We start from the raw sequence: 24,057 nt of genomic DNA, 5'->3' as shown, positions 1-24,057 counted from the left end.
AATGGAAAAGTATTTTCTTATTTTTTCATTTTTTTTCTCCCTCTCATTTATTGCATTTGTTGCATTTAAGTGGTTGAACCTTTTCACTAGTCATATATAGGATCATGTATTATAAAGCTAAATAAATTTTAGAAGGGCTAAATATGTTACCAAAGCTAAGCAATTGATCTCACTAAATTCTTTAGTATTCTTCTACAAGATTAAATATGATACTATGGATGTCAGGGTGCCATATTTAAAAAAAAAAAAAAAAAAAACCAAAAAAAAACCCAAAAAAAAAAACCCAGAAAATAATTATTTTCCGTAGAAAGGGTGTAATTTTTTCTGTTGTAATAAAAGGGCTCCTGAAGTATATTCAGGAGTAATTCAGTGTAAGAGTTAAAGTAGTTTTAATTTCAACAACCAATCCTTTGCTCAGAGTTTCAGCCCAACATGCAAAGTTGGGTTTAACTTTATAATAAAATACCTCATTCTTAAATTTGCAGTTCTTGACTAGGTAGTGGCACTTCTATCTGTCTCAGTAAGTGAGACAGATCCACCCATCCATCCCCTGCCCCAGCTTTCAGCTACAGACAGCCATTTGGGCACTACTTAAAGAAACAGAAAAATGGGACTGCTCAGGAAATGCTAGATCACAGTGATTTCCTTCCATCTTTATGGAAGTTCTTTCCATTCTCCAATATGTACTTTACATTAACATCTACCATAAGGCTGATGTTGGTGTAAGCATTTGTTAGCTCTCACTGGTTTGTAAATTGCAAAATTGTAAACTTCCTTATTTGTAGTGGCAGTCCCATAAGAAATATTGTGTTCAAAAATATAGTAAGTTATGATCCTTATATATTTTTCACTGCATCCTTGGATTTGTTTTTAAAGAAAATCAGTTTAAGTAATAATCAAAGTTCAAAAATTGACACAGGTTCTACTGTCTTGTTAGATGAAAAAGGTAGAAAGACACAAGAAGATTATTTTTAAAGTGTGTTACATCCTACTCTTTCATAAGAACCTAGTTTCATACCATTGTTAAGATGGAAAAGAGACTTATGGTGCCTAGAGTTGGAGAGAGTCACCCTTTCCATATTCTCTGATGCTGCTTCTGGCTGATCAAAGTGGGCATCATGCTGCATTAGAAGAAGGCATTGTGCAAATAAAGTATCAAAAGAAGCTGGAAAACAGACTTTGTGCAATCAGACTTAAATCAAACTGAGACAGAATGGTATTTGGTTTAAATATACTTTATTTTAAAACTTAGAAAAAGTAATTATTAGAACATAAAATGTAGTGTTTTAAAAATTCACCTATATTCTATACTCATGAAATAATGATCTCTAGCAGTCATTACTAAGAGTATGGAAGCTATTTGGTACTCAATATGCATGACATAAAGTGCGGCAATAATTATTTTTATGCTATATATATGATTTTCCCCATTAAGCATGCAGATTTTCTCTGCCTATTGTTGATCTCCTGCTACACGTTTCAGGACAGTTGGCTTTGTCTTCAGAATCTGACAATTGAAACAGCCAGTATAACAAATGAAAGAGCACAGATTATGACAGAAAATAAATCAGCAGTGATGTTAGTATTTGAGTTTGTGTGGAGGACTTTCTTCTGCTTCAGTTTTATCTTATATTCCATCAGAAAAGTCCTCTGCAGAAAATATTTTTTCCTCCAACCAGTGTCAAGCTTTTACTTCTTACAGTACATATTCAGAAGTATGTAAACTACAGAAAAAAAAATGCTAGTGGCATATATTCCCCTTTAGACACAACATGTGACACAATATATGTTGATTCTTTCTACCATGTGTGATACCATGTATCATTTATGTTCATTTAGTACTAAGAAAAAGTATCAGATTCAGCATTTATAATCCAAAGGTAACATAAAATAGATTTCAGTTATGTTTTACAGGTTATTTGCTTAGACATTTGTCTCAAGAGGTAAAAAGTGATTAGTAAAAAATAATGATCAAGTAAGTAAAGACATATCTGAATGTAAATATCAAATATAAAAAACATTATTCTGGAAAACTATGTAAAAATACTGGTAATTAATTGCATTGTTTTCTCATACAACAGCTTGTACAGACTGTCCCTTAATAGCCTATTATATGCTCAATTATTAAAGCTTCATTTTCCCAGATAAGATCATCTCGTATAATTCTTTGGTTAACAAGACATATGCTTTCTTAGAATTGTCTAAAAAATAAAGGGGATCAGTAATTGTAGATGGATTAAAACCTTCATCCACAAGTCGAAATTTTTGTTGTTTGAAAGTTCCTGTCATTTCCATTTTTTCCTGCAGTAGAGAGAAAAATGCATTACTCAAAAACAAGCTACTTTTCTTTTTCTCATGTTCACATTTGTTTTTCAAAACTGACTTACTTGATGTAAGTCAGTTTATTCTGATTGTGCTAAAAAACTGGAGCTTGTGTGCTGCTGCAGACCCACACCAGACACGTGGCTGACAAAAGCTAGAGCCCTTTTCAATCTGCATCCCTGTGCAGTGCAGTGTCTCTTTAGTGTCACATCTGGTGTATGTAGCCCCAGCATGCCCAAGACAATCGATCTTCTCCACTGGGCACATCATAAAAGAAAACAACACACCATGAAGCTTCTGAGAGTAAAACCTGTTTTTACCAAAACCTCCTTAATGATAAAACTCAGAAAATTTACTGTATCTATGACTACTGTCAGCACACAAAAGGGGTTGAAAGAATCACATACTAGATCAGCCATATTCATATTCAGGTCCAAAGAAAGATGGATCTTGACCGTACATTTTGTTTTCAGACTGCTCCAGTGCTATGGTATCCCTTGGAAAAGTGGTGTGAGGCATCTGTAATAAGACTGTCTTCTCTATTCTAACTACCTCTACTCAGCCCAAATTTATGACCTCTCTCCATCATCTTCTCTTCTGTCTTTATATTTTTTTATATATGCTAACAATCTCTGAAGAAAAAAAAAGATAAGTATTATGTTAAAAAAAAAAAGTTGAAGAGCCCTTTTATCTACTCCAAGCATACCTACAGATTTTATCTACCTGCTCTGGTTGGTCTAGGAAATGTTCTGACATCTTCTAAAGTATGATTATCTGTCAGATCAAGCTTCACAGAATCACAGAATCACACAAGGTTGAAAGAGACCTTCAAGATCATCGAGTCCAAGCCATTCCCTGACACCTCAACTAAACCATGGCACCGAGTGCCACATCCAATCTTTTTCTAAATACATCCAGGGATGGTGACTCCACCACCTCCCTGGGCAGACCATTCCAGAACTTTATCAACCTTTCCGAGAAAAACTTTCTCCTAACATCCAACCTATATTTCCCTTGATGCAGCTTCAGACTCTGTTCCTCTGGTTCTGTCAATTGCTGCCTGGAGAAAGAGACCAACCCCCACCTGACTACAACCACCTTTCAGGAGGTTGTAGAGAGTGATAAGGTCACCCCCAAATCTCTTTTCTCCAGGCTAAACAACCCCAGCTCCCTCAGACATTCCTCACAGGGCTTGTGTTCCAAGCCCCTCACCAGCCTTGTTGCTCTCCTCTGGACGCGCTCAAGCGTCTCAACGTCCCTCCTAAACTGAGGGGCCCAGAACTGGACACAGCACTCAAGGTGTGGCCTCACCAGTGCCAAGTACAGGGGCAGAATGACCTCCCTGCTCCTGCTGGCCACACTGTTCCTGATACAGGCCAGGATGCCATTGGCCTTCTTGGCCACCAGGGCACACTGCTGGCTCATGTTCAGCTGTCGACCAGTACCCCCAGGTCCCTTTCTGCCTGGGCACTGTCCAGCCACACCGTCCCCAGCCCATAGCATTGCAGAGGGTTATCGTGGCCAAAATGCAGGACTCGGCACTTGGAGTTATTAAACTGCATCTTACTGGACTCTGCCCATCTGTCCAACTGTTCTGGGTCTCTCTGCAGAGCCCTCCTACCTTCCAACAGATTGACACAAGCTCCTGGCTTAGTGTCATCTGCAAATTTACTAGTGAAAGACTCAAGACCCTCATGCATGTAGTCAGTAAAAATATTGAACAGAGCTGGTCCCAGCACAGGCCCCTGAGGGACACCACTGCTGACTGGCTGCCAGCTGGATGCAGCACCGTTCTCCACCACTGTCTGGACCCGGCCATCCAGCCAGTTCCTAGCCCAGCACAGAGTGCTCTTGTCCAAGCTGTGGGCTGCCAGCTTTTCCAGGGGTGTGTTGTGGGAGACAGTGTCAAAGGCCTTGCTGAAGTCCAGGTATACAAGATCCACAGCCTTTCCTGCATCCACCAGGTGAGTCACCTGGTCATAAAAGATCAGGCTGGTCAAACACGACCTACTCTTCCTAAGCCCGTGCTGGCTGGGTCTGATACCCTGGCCATCCTGTAGATGCTGCGTGATGGCACTCAGTATAAATTGCTCCATTATCTTACCAGGTACTGGGGTCAGGCGGACTGGTCTATAATTACTAGGATCCTCCTTTCCACCTTTTTTGTGAATGGGTGTCACACTGGCCAGCTTCCAGCCATCTGGAACCTCACCAGTGAGCCAGGACTGTTGGTAAATGATGGAGAGAGGCTTTGCAAGCTCATCTGCCTCATCTGCCAGCTCCCTCATCACCTTGGGATGGATCCCATCTGGGCCCATGGATTTATGAACATCCAAGCATCTCAGAAGTTCTCTGACTGCCTCCTCTTGGATAACAGGGGGACCGTTCTCTTCCCTGGCACCAACCAACCCAAGAGGACAGTTGTCCTGGGGACAAGCCGTCTTCCCACTAAAGAATGAGGCAAATAAGGCATTAAGCCCTTCTGTGTACTCCTCATATGCGGTTACTAAGTTGCCTCCCTGATCCAGAAAAAAACAAAGGTTCTTTACCATTTGTTCCTTTTACCATTAACATATTTGTAAAAACATTTTTTATTATCCTTTCACAAGTCACCATTTTAAGTTCAAACTGAGCTTTGGCCTCCCTAATTTTTTTCCTGCATGCTCTAGCAGCCCCCTTAAATACTTCCTGAGAGACCTGACCTTCCATCCAAAGACGATACATCCTCCATTTATTCTAAAGTTCCTTCCAAACCTCCTTGCCCATCCAAGCTGAACATTTACGTTGTTGACTTGTCTTTTGGCACACAGGGACAGTCTGTTCCTGTGCCCTCAGGATCTCTGTTTTGATGCACACCCACCTTTTCTGAACTCCTTTGTTTTTAAGGGCTGCTTCCCAAGGAACTCTCTGAATAAGTCTAAGTAGGCCAAAATCTGCCCTCCGGAAGTCCAGTGTAAGAGTCTTATTGGTGTTCCTCTTCATTTCACCAAATATCAAGAACTCTGTAATTCATGATCACTTTGCCCCAAGCATCCTCCAACCATCACATCTCCCACCAGCCCATCTCTATTTGAAAAGAGCAGGTCTAACATAGTCCCTCCCCTGGTGGGCCCACCCACCAGCTGCGACAAAACGTTGTCCTCCATACACTCTAAAAATTTCCTGAACTGCCTCTTTTCTGCTGTATTAAAAGTTCTCAGCAGGTGTCTAGCAGGTTGAAGTCACCTACAAGAACAAGGGCTGATGATCCTGAAACAGCATCTAGCTGCTTACAGAATAAGTTGTCCACCTCTCTTTTTCCTGGTTGGGTGGTCGGTAACAGGCTCCTAGTAGGATGTCAGCCTTGTTGACCTTCCCCTTAATTCTCACCCACAGAGAACTCCATCTTCATAAGTTTCAATACCTACGGTGTCAAAAGCCTCCTTAATATAAAGGGCCACTCCTCCACCTCTTCTCCCTTTCCTATCTCTTGTGAAGACAGGAAAGACTGCCATCCAGTGCAGTGCTCCAACCATGTGAGTCATCCCACCATGTTTCTGTGATGGTGACTACATCATAGTTCTGCTGTTGCACCATGGCCTCCAGCTCTTCTTGTGTGTTACCCATGCTGCGTGTACTGTCATACATGCACCTCAGCTGGACTACTGATTTCAGCCCTAATTCAGGCTTACAACCCTTGGGCCTGCTTCCCAGATACATCCCCTTCCCCTTCAGACCTAGTTTAAAGCCCTCTCAACAAGGTCTGCCAGTTCATGAGCTAAAAACCTTCTGCTCTTAACAGAAAGATGGAGTCCATCTGGTTCCAGTAGAGCAGGTGCTGTACTTGCCCTATGATCACAGAATCCGAAATTTTGCCGATGACACCAACCCTTGAGCCACTTGTTAATAATGTGAGTTCTCCTGTTTCTTTCATCATTTTTCTCTGCCACCAAAGGGACTGAGCAGAACGCTACCTGTTTCCCTGTCCTATCAACCACCTGACCCAGTGCCCTAAAGTCCCTTTTAATCACCTTGACACTCCTCTTTTCAATCTCATCACTGCCAGCCTGGAGTATCAGCAGTGGGTAATAATCAGAGGGCTGAATCAGCCCAGGAAGCCTCTCAGTGATTTTTCATACCCAGAACCAGGGAGGCAGCAGATCTCCTTGTGGGATGCGTCCAGTCAACATATGGGGCACTCTGTTCCCCTCAGAAGAGAATCACCCACTATGTTTACCCTTCTTTTCTTCTTGATGTTAGAGGTGGTAATCTGTCTTACAGGTGAGTCATAGCTGGGAGGCTCACTGGGCAGACAGTTTTCTAAATCATCTGTCTGGCTGTCTAGATCCAGGGCCTCATACCTATTCTGTAGCTCAGTATGTTTTTAATTTTTTTTCCCTTTTCCCACCCTCTGCCTTCTTTCTTTCTTGGTTAATGACAGCTGTACCAACAGCAACGCATCTCTAATGGAGGCATTTAAATTTTAATTTAAATTCAAATTCCGGATGTTTGATATCAATGTAATACCCAAGATTCAGATTCCTTCCATCCAGTGTGAAGGTTTTTTTGTACAACTATACAGGAGTGAATCTAGACTAGGTTCTCATAATTCATAAATGGACTACTGCAACATTCTCAAGTCTAATCTTGCTTTCTCACGTCAGAATGCTGCTGCAAGATACCTTCCTGGACTTATGAGATAGATAGATACATACACACATACTTCATTTCCAAGGCTTTCACAGATTTTTTTGTTTCCCCTTTTTTTTCTGAACCAATATTTAATCTCTGGGCGGGCTAAGATGACCAACTTCCATAACTTCTCTCTTTAAACAATGACTAATTTTCATCTGCTCCTTGAACGCCGGGGACTCCTCCACAAACACCTTCAGAAACATTTTTCTGTTTGTCTTTATCATGATGTTTGCAAAACACTTAACAGAAATGAAAGTGCTCATCAGACTTCATTTATCATGATTATCAATATTGTGTGATTTTAATACTCTCACATTTTTTCCTAGCTCTAGTAGGAAAAAATGCTCTATGTAGTCCACTCTATTATATTTACATTTTTACACTCTGCAGGAGGGACTGTTTTTCCCCAAACTGGACAGTTACTAGAGCAAAGTAGTGCACAAATAAGGATGACTTTGGTGATTACTGTGGTGACAACAATAATATACATTTTTTATTCACCTTCTCAATTTACCTAATATCTTTTCAAATGCTTTAATATTTGTCATTGTTACACAGAAAGTAACATTCCTTTTATTGTGCACAGCCCACTGTCTCCTGTTTTAGCTCTATTTCTTTCTCATTTTCAGTGAATAAAAATGGATTTTAGATTCTTTTCTCTAGATGCAATTGTTCATGTTTTTAAATTGGAATCTTTTCTTTCACCATGATTATGCTTCTAATCTCCCCAAATCCTTTTGTATGATCTCTGTCCTTGCTCATTTGTACAGTTTCTCTCATTTAAACATAATCTGCAAATTCATTGACTTTTTGTGTAATCCCTTTTCCAGGACACCATTAATGAAGACAGCAAATAGGACCTGGTCTAAAACTAATCTAGTGATACATGAACAAGCACTTTTCGTTATTCACTTAGCTATCTCTGTGTTTAAATTATGTAGATGTTTGTATACACAGTGCAATAATGCAGCTTACCTGGACTCTTAAGAAAAGGGGACAAGCATAACTTGGTAGATAGGTCACTACTTGCTTATACATTTGCTCCAAGTCTAATGATGCATTGTGCTTTAAAATAAGAGAAGCCATTCCTGCTTTTCCTTCATGATCTGCATAAAAGCGAGATGACAATTTTGTAACATGAAAAAAGTTGACATTGTAATGATAAACCATACAAAAAAATACCATTGTGCATTAACAAACCAACAGTCCTATATCATATTCTGAGTTTCAGTAAAGCTGCAAGATCTCATTCATATTTTATGCGGTACTACATGTACTTGGAGATCACTCAAGTGATCAATTAAGCAATAACGTCGTAAATGAGTGTGACGGGTAAGACTAAATGGAGTCCTATGCTTGATATAATCAATCAATATGGATAAACACCAGCAACAATCGATCAATATGGATAAACACCAGCAACTCTTGAAAACAAGAGTGAAGAGCGTCTTTCCTGGAGTAGCCAATTATGTCTTCATTTCTGTTTTGGTATCTTTCTCTTGCCAGTATCTTTTCTCAAAACTGGATCTGAATTAACAGAGAGAGCAATTAAAAGTTCTTACTGTTTAGTCTGGAAAAGGAGAGCACTGTGGGTCATTGGTAAAGAACAAAATGGGTAAAAGGTAAAAGCAATGAACTTCAGCTATCAAAATTAACTAAACGCTTCAACGTAGTAAGTAACTTAACACTTTAGGCTCGTAGTTACAGCAGAGATGTTCTGCCAACCTTATTGTTGTTTCAGTTTGTTTTAATTTTTTTGCTAATGCTGTAAAGTATGTAAGGAATTTGATTTTTTTACCCTTAAGTGCAATTATCAAGACAGTCAAACTGAGTAGGTAAACAGGTAAGTATTGTACAGGAATTAGCATCTCTCATACTTTTGAATCTGATTTTTAGACAGTCTTCTATGATGTTTCCTGTTCTATGGCTTTAAAATACTGTTCAAGTGAGTGTTCCTGCTTCACATGAGAGAAAGTAAAGCATGAACTCTCATTTTAAACTCCTTTATCATTTTGTGGTGGGTTTGTCCTTGCCAGCAGCCAAACATCCAGCCAGCTTTTTGTGCTCAATCCCTTCTGCCATGGCATAGCAAGTGAAGGAAAGCAAGGCTCAAGTGTTAATGTAATTGCAGTTTCATAGGGAAACAAAAAGATACATGTACAAGCAAAGCAAAACCAGGACATCATTCAATATTCCCCATCATCAGATAGATGTCCAGCTACTTCCTGCAGAGCATGGCTTCACTTGGAGCATGCAGCATTTTTTTAGGGAGACAAGCACCAAACCCACAAACCTCTCATCTGCTTCTTTTCCTCCAGCTTTAATAACTAAGTATGGCTATCATATGATACAGACTTGCTTTGGTCAGTTTCAGACCACTACATCTGCTCCCAAGTTCTTGCTGTCCCCAGCATTCTCATGGACAGAGAAAGCCTTGTACTGTGCAAGCTCTGTTCAGTGGTAGCCAAGCACTGTTAAATTATCAACACTGTTTTAGCCACTGTTTTAGTTTGCTGCAAAGCAGACCACCAAACATTCTCCTATATAGAAACTTATTTTTATCCCAGTAAGCCCAAACATGTATTTTTTAAAGAAAGATTTAGCATGAATGACAATCAAGCCCATCCGATCTCATGAAAAATAACAAAAAACCCTATTAAAAGAAATTAGTGTATTTTTTTCCTTACAAATTTATTTTTCTCTTTATATTCTTTTTCATTTTCTTCTTGGTTTTATAGCTTAGCTGTTTACAGTTACTTTATGAGGCAAAGTGAAATAAGACAGCAAAATTTCTTCATATATTTTCTTTTAGAGTTACTTTATAATTACCTTGTTTACATTTTATTTTGGCACATATGTCTGGATTTTATGCAGATGTGAATTTACTAAATCTTTATATTCTAATTTAGGTTATGTAGCAATCACAAATGTATACACAATTTTCAAAAATACTCCTCACTGCATACGTATAAAACATGCATAATTCACAGGCCTATTCACAATCAGGTGGTATTTTCATTACCTGCATCTAAATTTTAGCTGGATATTAAAGAGATGACTCAATCAAATATGATTCATAGGTTTGAAACATGAAATAGAAAGAGTTATGCGGGTTAACAATGAACCTGGGAGAAGCAAAATGTATAACTCCAACTTTTACCTGGCACAGACACTCCATACACATTTGCTTCTTGTATGAAGTCCAACATTACAATGACATCAGAAACTTCTGTAGTGGCAACGTTCTCCCCCTTTCCATCTAAAATGTGTGAAAAAAAAATTTAATCCCACGACATCTGTACTTTTAAAAAACCTTTAGTAAACTCCATTCATTTCAGACTGACACTACCTCACGTTTTTTCATACTTGTCATATTTGAATTTGATCAGAAGACAATGTTACAACTCATTGCCCTTACTGGGCATCATAACACTGTAAGCTCCACTGAAGATCAATAAAATTGTTTCTAAGTTTTTTACATGTATATAAATGTATCAAAAGTGACCAAGCTCCGCTATTTGATAAATTTTTCTCCACATCCGACTTCCTTGCTCACAGCAAATCCATCACTAGTTACATGCTTATTGAGAAGCATGATCAAAGAGCTGGAATTCCTACGAACTGGTCTGAAAATGAATCATTAAATTCCACAGGAATATTACTCACAGAAAACCTGTTACAAAATTAAGCCTTCATCATCCACTTCAGAATCATTATAAATGACATTACAATAGCAATAAATTGAACAGTTCCAGTTGAAAACAAATCCAACCACATTATTCCATTCTATATATCTTTAATGAAGAAATATGAAAAGAAACAATATCTGTACCTGAAGGTATCGCCAATCCTGTCCCAAAAATACAGAAAATTATCATGGTCTTGAACCATTAGATCTCCAGTATTAAAATAAAGGTCTCCCTTCTTAAATACCTCACAGAGTAATTTCTTTTCTGTGTGTCTTTTATTGCCAGCATAACCAAAGAAAGGGTTCTTCGCATTGACTTTGGAGATCAGAAGACCAGCCTCACCTATACAGAGAAGTTGAAAGAATAAAAACCCAAAATATCACTGAACATTTCTGTACCTGACATTAATATTACTTACAATACTGTCCATGCAAATTCACAGGCACTTGTATTTCTTCCTGGTGACACACCAGTTTTCTCCCAGAAGGGTCATCTATCTATTGTAAGTTCACTAGTAGTTTATAAATCCTCTAAAAGTTCTCCATTCAAGTTAATATTGAATTGACTCCCCACGTTACTGAGTTTCCATGATGAGTGTCAGCTTTATCAGCTTCCTAATGAAAAACTAGTGTTAATTAGAAGTAGGTGCTCAGCCCAGGCACTATGTTCCTGTTTAATCTCTTTTCAGAAGTTCTGAGAACACTGAAATTACTTCAGTTGGTTGGAGCCTGGTGTTAACCGAGCTTGTGGGTTTAATCCCTGTGGGGACCATTCACTTAAAGAGTTTGACTTGATCTTTGTGTATCCCTTCCAACTCAGAATATTCTGTGATTCTGTGCCTTCTTAAGAATATTCATTAAAGTGATACAGCATCATCAGTTTACTTTTTGGTGTAAAATACAAAAGTTTAACACAACTTTTTTTATTCCAAAAGTAGGGAGAGTAGGGGAAAGGATTATCCTCTTATGCTTGTAGAGTACCAGGGTATTAGGTTGCAGAGTATGGAATAATTGTATGAAATAACCTTTTTGGGAGCAGGTTCTGAACAATATAGCTTAAGAGTTCCATTGCTTTGTAACAGAGACAAGAATTACAGCTATGAAAATATATCAAAATGCATCCAAAAGTAGGCACAATTTTTAATTTAGATCTGCCTCCTTAAAAAAAAAAAAAAAAAAAAAAAAAAAGCTGTGCCTTTTTTTCCCATAAACTGGTAGTCTTTAAAGTAGAGGTATTTAGTTCACTGGTAGTATCACTGCAGCCATAATGCTCTAAAGAAATAAGATATGGGTAAGACAAAGATTATAGACAGAGATAATACTTTTCATTAGACTGAGAGGTGTAGTTGGAAAAAAATTAGGCCAAGTGTCTAATTAGAGCATGGGTTCCCTCCATAGGTCAGTCTGGCATCCATACAGATAAATGCCTATAAAATTTCAGATTTTGGTGACATATAATCTTCCAAGTGCCCATGTTTGATTACTATCTGTTAGAGAATCTCATAACTCCTTTGAAAAATCTGTGTCAGCTCCCTATTAAAGTTGTCTGCCTGACCTTTAATGAGTCTTTCTTCCTCCAGTTTCAGCTGTTACCTTTCTACAGTTCAATGTATGTTCCAGTATGTGGTAATACTTTGAACAATTGTGTAATCGTGGCTTTTGGTAAATATTTTTAGGATAGCTATAATCAAGCAGTTTTGGTTTTTTGTTGTTTTGGGTTTGGTTTTTTTTGTTTGTTTGGTTTTTTTTTAATTATTAAGCTAAATCACATCACCTAGTCGGAACACTTAATCTCTCATCAAAAAGCATTTGCTGTAATCCACCAGTCCTTCCTGCAGATCTCTTAGGCAACCATTTCCTTATGTTAACCTCCTTTAAAAAACACAGATGTCACTATGTATAAATTCAAAGATAATGCCATAGCATCATTTTTGAACACTACTCTTCTGTGAATACATCCAAGGATCTCCTGAGTGCTTCTCATATCAGCACTGGTATGTTTTATCTGAGATCAAAAATCATACTGTTTTTTTTCAGAGCAAAGAGTAATAGTTAATTTGGTAAACTGCAGTAACACAATAGCAAGGCTCCTTAAAACAACTCTCTGAAGTATTTTTATTAAAATCAATAGGCTGTTATATCCTATTAAAATACATACTTACCTTTCTTAACTTTTTCACACCAACCATGCTTATTTCTAATTGGTTCATCTTTTTGGAAATCATACTTGATTAAATCAAATGGGAAAAAAAGCTGAAAAAGGGAAGAAGTCATCAGTTACTCATCTACACAGTGACATCTGGTGGCAGCAAATACACATAAGGAAACGCGTACTCTGGTCTTGCTCATCTGAAAGGAGAATGCAGTTTCATTTAAAAATAAAAATACAATGTATGTAAATTTATGCCATTTCCTGACGGTAAGAACATCAAACCAGTTTTGTAAATGAAGATACAGAACTGTCCTTTCGTTAATTTTCTTACAAGTAAGTTATGGGATCTACATCATCAGTGAAAGAACAATTTGAGTCAACATACTAGAAGCATTATCTCTAATATTTAATGGTGGTGGCTGATACGATGTGTTCTTGGGGTCTTCTGGCACTGAAAACAGCTGGCAAGGAAAGGCCCCACAAAGGAAAATCTGCTTCCTGTTGGGCTTTACTGTTGCTTACTAGCCTCAGCTCTCTCCTCTTGCCTTCTCAGGCTACTGTGTGGTGATGGGAAGTGAGCATCAGCAGACGGGTACATCCTGCCATGGCTCCAAGCAAACTGAAGGACAAGATACTCCTATCAAAACTAGAGACTGCAACACTTTCTTTTCGCTGCTGTTTCTTTCTTCTTTTCTTTTCTTTTTTTTTATTTTGAATATACAACATGTGACTATTATTTTGCTCTATTTTTCTGCATGATATGAATCCAAACTGGACCTTTAAGAGACACTTCCTGATATTGTTTGGACAACTGTGTTTGCAGTGGTCCAAACTGTCTATTATTCTAAATAGACAATTTGCCTTGCTTGGGATTCCATGTTGCCTTCCTGAAAGGAAATGCATCAGCAATCTTTAATGACTAGTGAAACCAAGGTAATTATCTTCTCCTGAGAATTCTTGGCAATAGGGGAACAATTTTATAAAACATTAATATAGACCTGCACTCCTCACAATAAAGAAATGCAATATAACTTAAGGAGAGTTATATGGAAGTGACTGAAGTAAAGAGTAGGATGTTGAAACATAAGCCTCTTTCCTTTTCTGCCACTAACTTGGATAAAGAGTTGCAACTTTATCCTAATTTCCAATGTTGTTGTAAATAAATATTTTTTTCTCAAAGAAATCTGAATAAAGAGCAACATGAATCCCACAGTTTCAGTCTCATATGGACGTAACTAGCTCATTGAGTCCTTTCAATGTTCAGCACTGTGTTTTTCTTCTACACTAAGTCTGAAACAAAAAGATATTTTTAACAGTTGATCAAAGGAAAAAGGTCATAGCCTGCAAAATAAAGTAATGATTCAAGAATGGGACACTGTTTTAATTAAGAGAAGGGTAATTATTTTTATTAACCTCAGATTAAATCATTTAACAAAGTCAAGAATTTGAGGGCCAGAAAGTTTGCCTCAATTAGAAAATAATTGATTATTCGTGAGGAACAGAGTGGGATGGGAGTGGGTCTTTTTTTTTTTTTTTGCCTGTCTACATTTAAATGCTACTCTTCTTCACTTTCTTTCTTTTTACATTGATATTTATTACTTTGATAGGTTTAATATGACCAAATGCAATGAGTAATATAAATAATAAGAATTAAATGGTATAAAATTAAATGTTACCGGTTTTGTGTCTGATTAGAATAGTTTAAAATAGTACCTCATACAGAGTACTACTTTGACAAGATACAGTTTTTGAGCTCTGAAAGAATGAAGAATTATTTTAAGTTGCTAAAAACACTCTGAAACTGTAATTCAGTATCTGACATCATCTAAAAACTGTTGAGATTATTACATATAACTATACTATGTTGTATACATCTTCTTTCACCTGCAACTTCAGAGTATTAATGAGGTGTATTCCAATTAGGTTTCTGAAATAAAAATCATGAAAATACATAATTAAAAGAAAGAACGACATCTTGTATTAAATATGCATAATGAAACTCTGCATAGTCTGTGCAAACAGCTGTGCCTGCACAAAAGTCTTTTCCAAGCTAAATCATTCTGTGATTCTAAGCAGCTTGTTTTTCATATTAAGTACTAGAAAATGACAGCCCCACAGCAAAGTATTTAGTCTGGGCACAGACTAACATTTGGTTCGCCTCATTATTTAAATTCTAATGGGACAAGGACCTGAGCTGTTGAAGCATTACTGTATTATTTTCACAGAATACTGCATGCAACATTCATCATTTTAATCTACATCTTACTCTCTGAAGCACAACATAAATGTAGCAAACAAAAAGCATCATTTAGAGAGCTGAAAGTGTGTAAATGTGCAACATTTTCTACTGCTATGCTGCCTAGATGTTATCTAATAACAGCTTCCCTCACCTTTTTTTTTAATTGATTGGAGATATGTGAATTTAAGTATTGTTTTGAAAGTTGTTTTGACATTCTTAACGCTTCAACTTGCAGAGAATGCTCAGAGAACCTTTACCAGAAAATAAGAGATCACAAGCTTTTTATTACTGGTTTTAGAGATTAAGTATTTTTGAATTCACTTGAAGAATATCAGTTTCTAAAACAAAGCATTACTTGTACTAGATTTAGTTTCAAGAATTTCAAAAACTGAAATTAAAGAAAAAAGAACTTGGAACATAGTGTCATCACATCTCACAGTTAGTTTTAAAAATATACTTGAAATGCTTAACTTAAGCTGTAAAGAGCAGATGCATAGGTACTCCACACAACTTTGTGAGCCAAAGTAAACAAAACCAAGAAACAAATATTTTAAGCTATGTTTGATATTAACTGAATCATGACATGTAAGAGTGTAATACCTTAGAAAACACTTGTAGTACTTTAGATTACTTTTGCTCAAAATTAGTCAAAGGAGAAGAAACAACATTCATTTTCATTGGCCAATGAACTTAGGAGCATGCATTGCTTGGATTTACACATCAGTATTCTTCCTTTGAACCCAGTTTTCCAGGATTTCAAAATTTGATTAAAATTAACTTTATTTTCAAAAAAAGTAATTTGTCTTCTGCCACAAGTTCTACGACTGCATGAAGAAGTGCATAATGAAACATAATAAATTCTGAATGGCTGTGTGAAAGCCATTTTATATGTTGAAATTATTTAAGATTTGTCATAAGATCTAAATGTTTCTCAGCTCAAAGCTGATTTTTATCTGTACAGTTTTGCATAAGAGAGTTGGATTCCTCTGATAGTTTGAGTATCTTAGTGTCTTTGCTTGAGTATCATAGCATCTTAGTATCATTAAAATAATGAGAAATTACATTTACAAATAAAGTTTGGATTTTTTTTTTTTTTTTTTTTTTTTTTTTTTTTTTTTTTTTTTTTTTTTTTTACATAATGCTTTTCAGGTGAACGTGCCCTGGGTTATTTTTAGCCCTTCTTATAAGCTTCCTTGGATCTCATTAATCCCAAGCTCTCTTGTTGTCAGTCATCACTCAGAATTTATTTCAGTTTAAGAAAGAGATTTATGTATTGATAGATACAATTGAAAGTTTTCAAGAGGGTCTTCAAGATTTTTCCCATATCACATCTATATAAACACACACATAATGTATGTCATATATAACATAATTGATTATTAACATTACCTAGACACATATGTATGTCAGATGTACAGATTAAACAGTAATTTATTATTTTACTGTGTTATTTTTTGTGAAACATTTTAAGTTTCACCAGCTGAAAAGCATTCAGAGGCTTCTAATTTTCTGTTCAGCAACTCTATGTAAACATCTTCATTTAAAGATTTGTTCATATTCTACATGGAGGCTTTCAAGCACATGAACCAATCCCTCTTATATAAAGAACACAGTGTGAAAAGAAAGAAGTGCAAACAAGAGCATTGCTTTTAGTTAACATCTTAAATACAGTGACTTCTGCCAACTGCTGTAACATTCATCTGTCTCTTTCTATTACCTTATGTCTTCAAATATTTTTATGAAAATAAATGTGTTCTGTAGAACCTTAACATTTAGCACAAACATTTATTCCCAGTCCTTTGCAGTTACTGGTGGAAAAGTTACTTTGTTCACTCAGAGCTCAGGTTGCCTCTTAAAGCTGTAATTTTTGTATTTCACCTTTACAAACTGCCATTGTCACTACCTACAACAGAATGCACTCCTATTTTTTCTCCTTCCCCCCCCCCCCCGCTAAAAAAGTCATACTTTGAAACTTTCTCCTATTATTCCCTCTATACTCCCAATACCTGTATCTACAGGGCTTTTTACTGCATTTACTTTGTTGCAAGCTGTGCAATTATGCTCTAGGAAGAGAGCAAGTTTCTTCCTTCTCCGTTAGTATATCACATATACGAACACACAAACCTCTTTTTCCCACCTTCACAGTTCTGTTTCTTTCTAGTCTAGAAATAGGTGTCCAGGAAATCCCTAGAAAGCGTGTTACAGGTTAGCTCATGTTGTCCTGCATGTCAAGAGAATGTTCCAAAAGATGTTGTAGCATTTATTTGAAGAAACAAAAAATGCTAGGGATTGGGTTGCTGGGCCTTGTCTTTGCCATTGTCTGCTTTACAGCAGGAGACAGATTTTCTTTCCAACCTCAGCTTTTTCACAAGTCAACAAATCAGAAATTATGCTGCTCTCCTTTACATATCACTAGTTGTCTAGTGGATGTCATTTAGACAGAAGTAAAACAAACAACAGCTACACTTCAGAAGGCATTGTTTAGTAACCTGCAAGCTGAAAAATGTATTAAAAAACCTCCCAGAACAAATGCCTGAAATAAGTAAAAATGAACTTATGTATGGCAATAAAATATGTATTTAGTGTTGCATGCAAAATCCCCACACTATGTGATTAAAAATACAGATGATTAAATAAATATGCAGGTAGTTTCAAGTTTAACCTTTATCTGCTGTAGACTTCACAAGGTATTTCCAAAAGGTTAATGACTTATGACAGAAATCCGCTGAAAGTTCTGTAATACTGAAAACAAGTTTACTCAAGTTTGGAACATACCCAAAATCTTGTAAGCTTATAAGGCATTAGGCTTAGAAAAGTCTGAAACAAAAATTAACATCAACTGTAAGGCTCCTGGTTCACTTACTATTCCCTAAATTCCAGATCTCTGATTTCCTGTAGAGTCCTAGACCCTTCTGGAGATATCCAACAGCATTGGATGGTCACTGGATGGAGCATTTGACATGTAGGACAGAGAATCAGTGGAATCATCTGCTTAAATTCCCGAGCTCTCTGTGGTTTCTGAGCAACACAGTAGCTCTTGTGGTGTTTTTTGACTGGTTCCAGAATCCTCACTGCAGTCTGAATTCCTGTACAAGAAGTGAAGAATTCCTCTGGCCCCAGTGTGTAAAGCAGTCTGTGTAGTGACTGTACTGTGGTGATGGAGTATTGAAGTTGAGGACCCTGAAACATATGCTGCCTAGAAACATATTTACATAGCATCAGAAGATACCTCTGTTGTATTTCCAAGCAGTGGTTTTACACTACTCCTTAAAAAAGTTTTGTTGGGACATTTTGCTATCAGTTCTCCTAAGGAGCACAAATGTCATTTAAGTCAACAGGACTTGTATATAGATAGGTGTCACTCAATTTAAAATTCTAGGCAATGCATGAGGTACTGTTTATTTCAAGAGTAAAAACTGGCATAAACAGCAACATAATGATAAATATGCAATCTCCTCGCAAAAAGGCTAGACATCTTTCATATTATTAGCTAAAGCTTGGGACACACGTTACTTTGTTTGGGACTTTCAAATAATTTTTAAAAGATTGTCCTTACAGGATCAAAAAGAAAAAGTCCATCTGTGAATTCCAAGCAGAAATAAATTCTTCATTTACTCAGAAGGACAGGGGAAAGTCATAATGTGTGATATAAATAACATGTAATCCTCCTCTCCAAAATATATGACTGCCATTTTCAAAGCTGATAAAACACAGAATGGGTTTTTTTCTAGTTTCAGTAGCCTGGAACACAGCAAACCCTACAGTAGGCTGTAGATAAAGGGGTATAGCATTTTAAAATTAATAATCTTGCCAAGTATTTTCTGTCACAATACCTCAACAGTGATTTACATGTATTGTGTTATCTTTAACATTTCTGAATATTAATAGAGGCTAGATGTAGTTTGAGTTTATTAATGATGTTTATTTGCACCTAGGTATATAATATCTAGAAAATTTGTATCTGTCTATATGCTACTGTATGGAATTATTACAATATATTAATTATTATTCATTCCCATTTATGCCAAATATTTACATAGCAGTATGCAATATAAACATACTATATAAACACATGTCTAACTATAATTTTTAGAAGAGTAAATCAGAATAGGAAATTTGTAGTCTTATTTCAGCTGAGGAGTTCTTAGGTATTAAAATAAATCCAACTTTTTCTTTTGTCCTCTAATGTAGTAGAGACCTGAAACTATACTTGGCAACTGTCAGATTACTCAAAACTTACAAAAGAGAGCCAAAGCCTTTTTTACTCTTGCGAACTCTGTAAAAAATCTCAGTGTTTCTGCTGGGTGTACAGCTGGGTTGGGTGCCAAGATTTTACAGAGGGTCAACTAACTTGCAATAACCGAGTTAGAAAATTTGTCTTGGACTTACGACTGTACTACAACTAAGAAACACGATTTTTCAGCACTCCTACTAAGTAGAATGTAAATAAATAGTCACCTTATAGAAGAAATTGGTGCGCCCAACAGATCCAATTTTTCCTGTGTGGTTCATGAAACAAATGTTTCCTTCAGTAGCACCATAGAACTCACAGATCTTAACAGCACCAAATCTGTCCAAAAATTCCCTCCATACATCATTTCTTACTCCATTTCCAACTGCTAGTCGGACTTTGTGATTTTTTTCTCCTTCCTTCTGTTAAAAAAAGGAAAAAAAAAATTAAACTATAGTATACTGATAACTGCATTTGATTGGTGCATACATTGCAGGAAAAAGATACCTTCTTTGGAATACATCCAGTAAAAAAAAAAAAAAAAAGAAAAAATAACACTCAAGAACTTAAAGAAAGCTGGCATAGCTGGTGGACAGCTGCAAAGCAGTAAGCTGCAATCTAAAACCTATTATCTTGTTGAACAAACAGATTATTTCCTGAAAAAGTTACAACAATGATTTATATAAACACATCCATATTTTAAAAGTTGTATTGTCTCACTCTATTTCTCCCCAGAGGAATTAAAAAACTGGGAAGAACAGAAAAAGATGGGAATTATTTCTGTCATGGGATTAAAGTCAGAAGAGATGAATGGTTACTTTCTTCTGTCTTCAGACTGATTATGAGGAAACAATCAGATTTCACACACTTGTAAAATATGTTCCTTCCCTCATATTGCATATGAGTCATCTTCCGTACTTTTTTCAATATTAAGACTCACAAGGTTTTGTTCAATGTTACTGGAATACATTCTTTCTTAGTGGTCTTGAGTCTTTACTGTTGGCAGGTCCCATGTTTACCATAACAAACGCAATAGTATGTATCCAGTTCAGTGAGATGTTCTAATTTTAATTATACATTCCCAAACATTGAGATTGCATGGGCCACCTTTAGAACACAATCATATTTAAGCTGAAGTACCAGAAGGCAAAACATCTATACTGTTTGGATTTATTTTCTTTTCATTTCACCTAGTTTAAACTATGACTCCCTTTTCAATCATTTCAAGTTGCAATACAGAATGCTCTAGAAGTGAGAGAGCTCAAAATAAACATAGGTACAGTTTGTTACCACATACTTTCAGAACTGCATAGCACTCTGCCACTGCAACTGTCTCTATACACCTTCATCTACCTACATTCCTATATATGTATGCAAACACCTCTCTATATACAAATGCATACATCTGCACATGTTCACATTCTTTTCCTAATTTCATATATGTATATATTTGCATACATATACTATAGAAAACAGGGAGTTCCTATTTTCTCCTGTTCTATTATGCCCTTCCCCACCCCCCACCAAACCAGTATGAATTAGTTATGGCTTTATCATAAAAATCCATCTGAACACCTTTAGTCTCACACAAAATCACAGCAAATTATTTTTGTGAAGAGATCTGGTCAGCTGAGTGAAACGGGAATCTTTTGAACCATTTGGATATCAAAACCAGTAAAGTATCAACTGAGTACATAGACAGCAGTGTTCCTCCATGGCTTATGTCTTGGACAAATTAGATTTTTTATGAGGATGTGAATTCTTCCTACTGTAACAAAAAATTGCAAACACTATGGAATTTTAACCTCCTCTAAATCACAAAGACCACTATGTTTTCTTCCCTCTTCAAAACCAGTAAGTCACAGAAAGATAAAAATGTATTCATTCATCTTTAGAGTTTTCCTTCTGCAAAGTTGTCTTGCCGAAATGATTCAGCAAGGAAAGCACCTATTTCACTAGGTGCAGGTAGGTGTCGGCAGATTACAATCTGAGGCATTATCCCGCTATTTTACCTCAAAACAACATCATTCACCAGCCTCCCCTGGTCTCCAAAAACCCTGTTTCTACAAGAACCCAATTCCTGCTTTTTCCCTTCTATCTTTAGATGTCGAAGTAATTTCTAAACACATAAGTACATACGTCACTGAATTCCTGTTAAATCATTATTAACAAGTGCTGCATTACACAACACTCAAATCTGACATGCACATAGCCTGGAACAAAGTATCCAAAATTCCCCACAGATGTCATTTTTTCAGTGGGTTGTTTTTTCAACTTCTGACACAATATCACAATGCAACAGTGCAGGATTTTACTTACTTGAAATCATAACATCTGTTATATTATATATTAAAATTCATTATATTCTCAATGAACAACAATAATATTCTTTTTTTTTTTTTTGCACTAAAATGCTTCAGTGTTGCTTTGAACTTAACCAGGAAAGCTTTTTGATGTTTTTTTTTCTTCCTCCACAAAATTGTTCACCATTTTTAGAATATTCCTGTCAGCTCAACAGAAAATTCAAAGTGGGTTATTTTCCTTGCAATTTCAATGCTAAACTGAAATGAAAAGTGTAAATTAAATGTGTCCATAGCCAAACTGCAGTTATCTCTTGCTGATGCCACTGAATTATTCAAATCTACTGCCTCTGCTAAGATACAAAAAATAGCTCAAGAGACACTTTCAAGGAAATACTTTGTTCCACAATGAACAGAAAACACAAACATATGCATATATATATATATACACACAGTAATTGAGTCTTTCATCAGGCTAGGAATATTCAAAACCTCTAGAGACAAAGCTAATAAAAAAACTTTGCTTCCCCTATTTTTACTTTAAGAAAAATAAAAACATTGATAGCTCTTTTCTGAAAAGACAGGTTTTTTCCTAGTCTAGTTCATCTTCTAGGTTGAACTAGAAGACAGTGGCCTACAAGGATTACAGTGCTTGGGATTTTTTTCCCAAAAGAACAAATACCATATCATTTAAAAGTGCAGTAATTTCAGTTCCTCACATTACTTTGGCTGGTTTATATTAATACAGCAGAAAGTTGTTTCTCTAGTGGAAAAGATGCAGAGTAGTCCTGAGAGAACTACATCATCCAATTTTGCTTGCAATGTTAACACCTATCAACAATGTAAAACAATTTCACTTTAGGAAGGGATGCTGTCACAGCACTCGGGCTTTTTGCAAAATACAAAGAAGATGTATGATGTTATCAAGAACTGATCACAGAAAGCAGATTTCTTAAAAGGTAGGGGAGTAATTCACTTCTTCACAACTAAGGTAGATCCACTGCTAGACTGCATTGCTGCAACTGTTGTATTTGTGATTTAGTCAGCCCCACCACAGTTGCACCTGTCTGTCAATACAAGATTCCCTGAAGAGTACTGCAGGGATTTCTGGTGAAGACATTAAAACTGTCATGAATTGAGCAGTCTTTCACCTGTAAGAATGAAAATTATATCTAATTTCATCTCCCAGCAGGTATAATAACTAGGAAGAAAATTATTAAAATTAGGGAAACTTCAAGCAGTGAGTTTTACTCACATTAGTTTTACATGTGAGTAAATTAAAATAGAAATATTTTATCTATTTTTATCTTTTTTCTAACTAATATATGACATAAGTTCATGTTAGCTTTATTTGTAACTAACTTTCAGCATAAAGTGACCCACAGTAAATAAAACAGAGTTAGCCATTCTAACATCTCTCATCTGTTTTTAACATCAAACATTGTCACATATATTATTGTCCAGATCACTGCCAAAGTCCAACTCTTAGGACAGGCATGTTGGTATCCATGGGCATGGTGGCTGAATAGTTACAGAATAAATCAAATGCTGCAAGAGAAGGGAAGGAAAAGAGACGATAATTCAACCAAATTACAAAAACGTGGTTGAGTGATGAACACTTAGAGTGTCCTAATGAAAAAATAAATAAAATACGTATGCAGAAATTAATACTTTAAACTGACTAGACCAAATAGGCTTTGAACTTCTGCCATTTTCAGATGGCATTTCATCAACTAGCTTACCTTTGGTGCAATAAATAAAGTTAAAGGAGTAGAAGGAATTCCAAGGAGCCGCCTAATACATCTCTTTTCCAGCAGAAAAGCTCTGTTATCCCTGTGCCATTCTTGACACCTGATCAAGTTGTGGCATGTCAGCCAGCTGTCCTGCAACAGTTGGTATGCAGCAATTGTGTGCATGTGTATTCTTAGCTCACTGCAAAAACACTGTACCAAATTAACACCTCCTATGCTAATAGCTGTATTTCCTCAAAAAATCTCATTTGCAAAGGACTCAGTGCCTTACCCTGGTCACCTACGACAAAGAAGTTCAAATTGCATGTCCTCTGATAATTCAGTTATGATTTGTGTTTTTGAATTTACTAATAGCTCTCCATAGATAGTTAGGACAAGAGATTTTAGACCAACAGAATGTTGTAACATCTTGCCAAAGTTTCCAAAAATGTCTGTTTATTTTCCTGCACTTTGATTTTACTTTCTTAATTCCGAGTGATTCTTAAATAAAATGGGGGTTCAGTTTACATCCACTTATTTCTAACAGTAAAGGTGAAACACTTTTTCAATACCTTTTTCACTGATATCAATGCATTAATAAGCAAGAACAGTTCTTACCATACACCTGGAACTTTTTTTCCATTTATTCTGCCAAGATCTTTGAACTGTGTACCAAACATCTGCACACATCATAAATCAGTTTGACACAATATGTCTCCAT

At 36.4% G+C, this 24,057-nt stretch overlaps 1 protein-coding gene across 3 annotated transcripts in view; it reads right to left on the bottom strand.

Moving 5' to 3' along the window:
• Positions 1-938: 938 nt before the first annotated feature.
• Positions 939-24,057, bottom strand: part of SLC27A6 (solute carrier family 27 member 6) — a 41,067-nt gene continuing 17,948 nt past the window's right edge. The window contains exons 5-10 of one of the 3 annotated variants that reach the window (XM_038125479.1): positions 19,534-19,728; positions 12,847-12,937; positions 10,818-11,027; positions 10,157-10,255; positions 7,972-8,102; positions 939-2,301 (exon numbers count right to left, since the gene is read on the bottom strand). In XM_038125479.1, coding sequence (XP_037981407.1) covers positions 2,125-2,301; positions 7,972-8,102; positions 10,157-10,255; positions 10,818-11,027; positions 12,847-12,937; positions 19,534-19,728 — 903 coding nt within the window. In that variant the 3' untranslated portion in view covers positions 939-2,124. Of the gene's footprint in view, positions 2,302-7,970; positions 8,103-10,156; positions 10,256-10,817; positions 11,028-12,846; positions 12,938-19,533; positions 19,729-24,057 lie in introns of those variants that run through there. The other 2 variants (XR_005255480.1, XR_005255479.1) reach the window with 2 other exon arrangements.

The sequence above is a fragment of the Motacilla alba genome, chromosome Z, assembly GCF_015832195.1.
Source record: "Motacilla alba alba isolate MOTALB_02 chromosome Z, Motacilla_alba_V1.0_pri, whole genome shotgun sequence".
Taxonomy (NCBI): Eukaryota; Metazoa; Chordata; class Aves; order Passeriformes; family Motacillidae; genus Motacilla; species Motacilla alba.
This window is presented reverse-complemented; position numbering and strand designations above follow the sequence as displayed.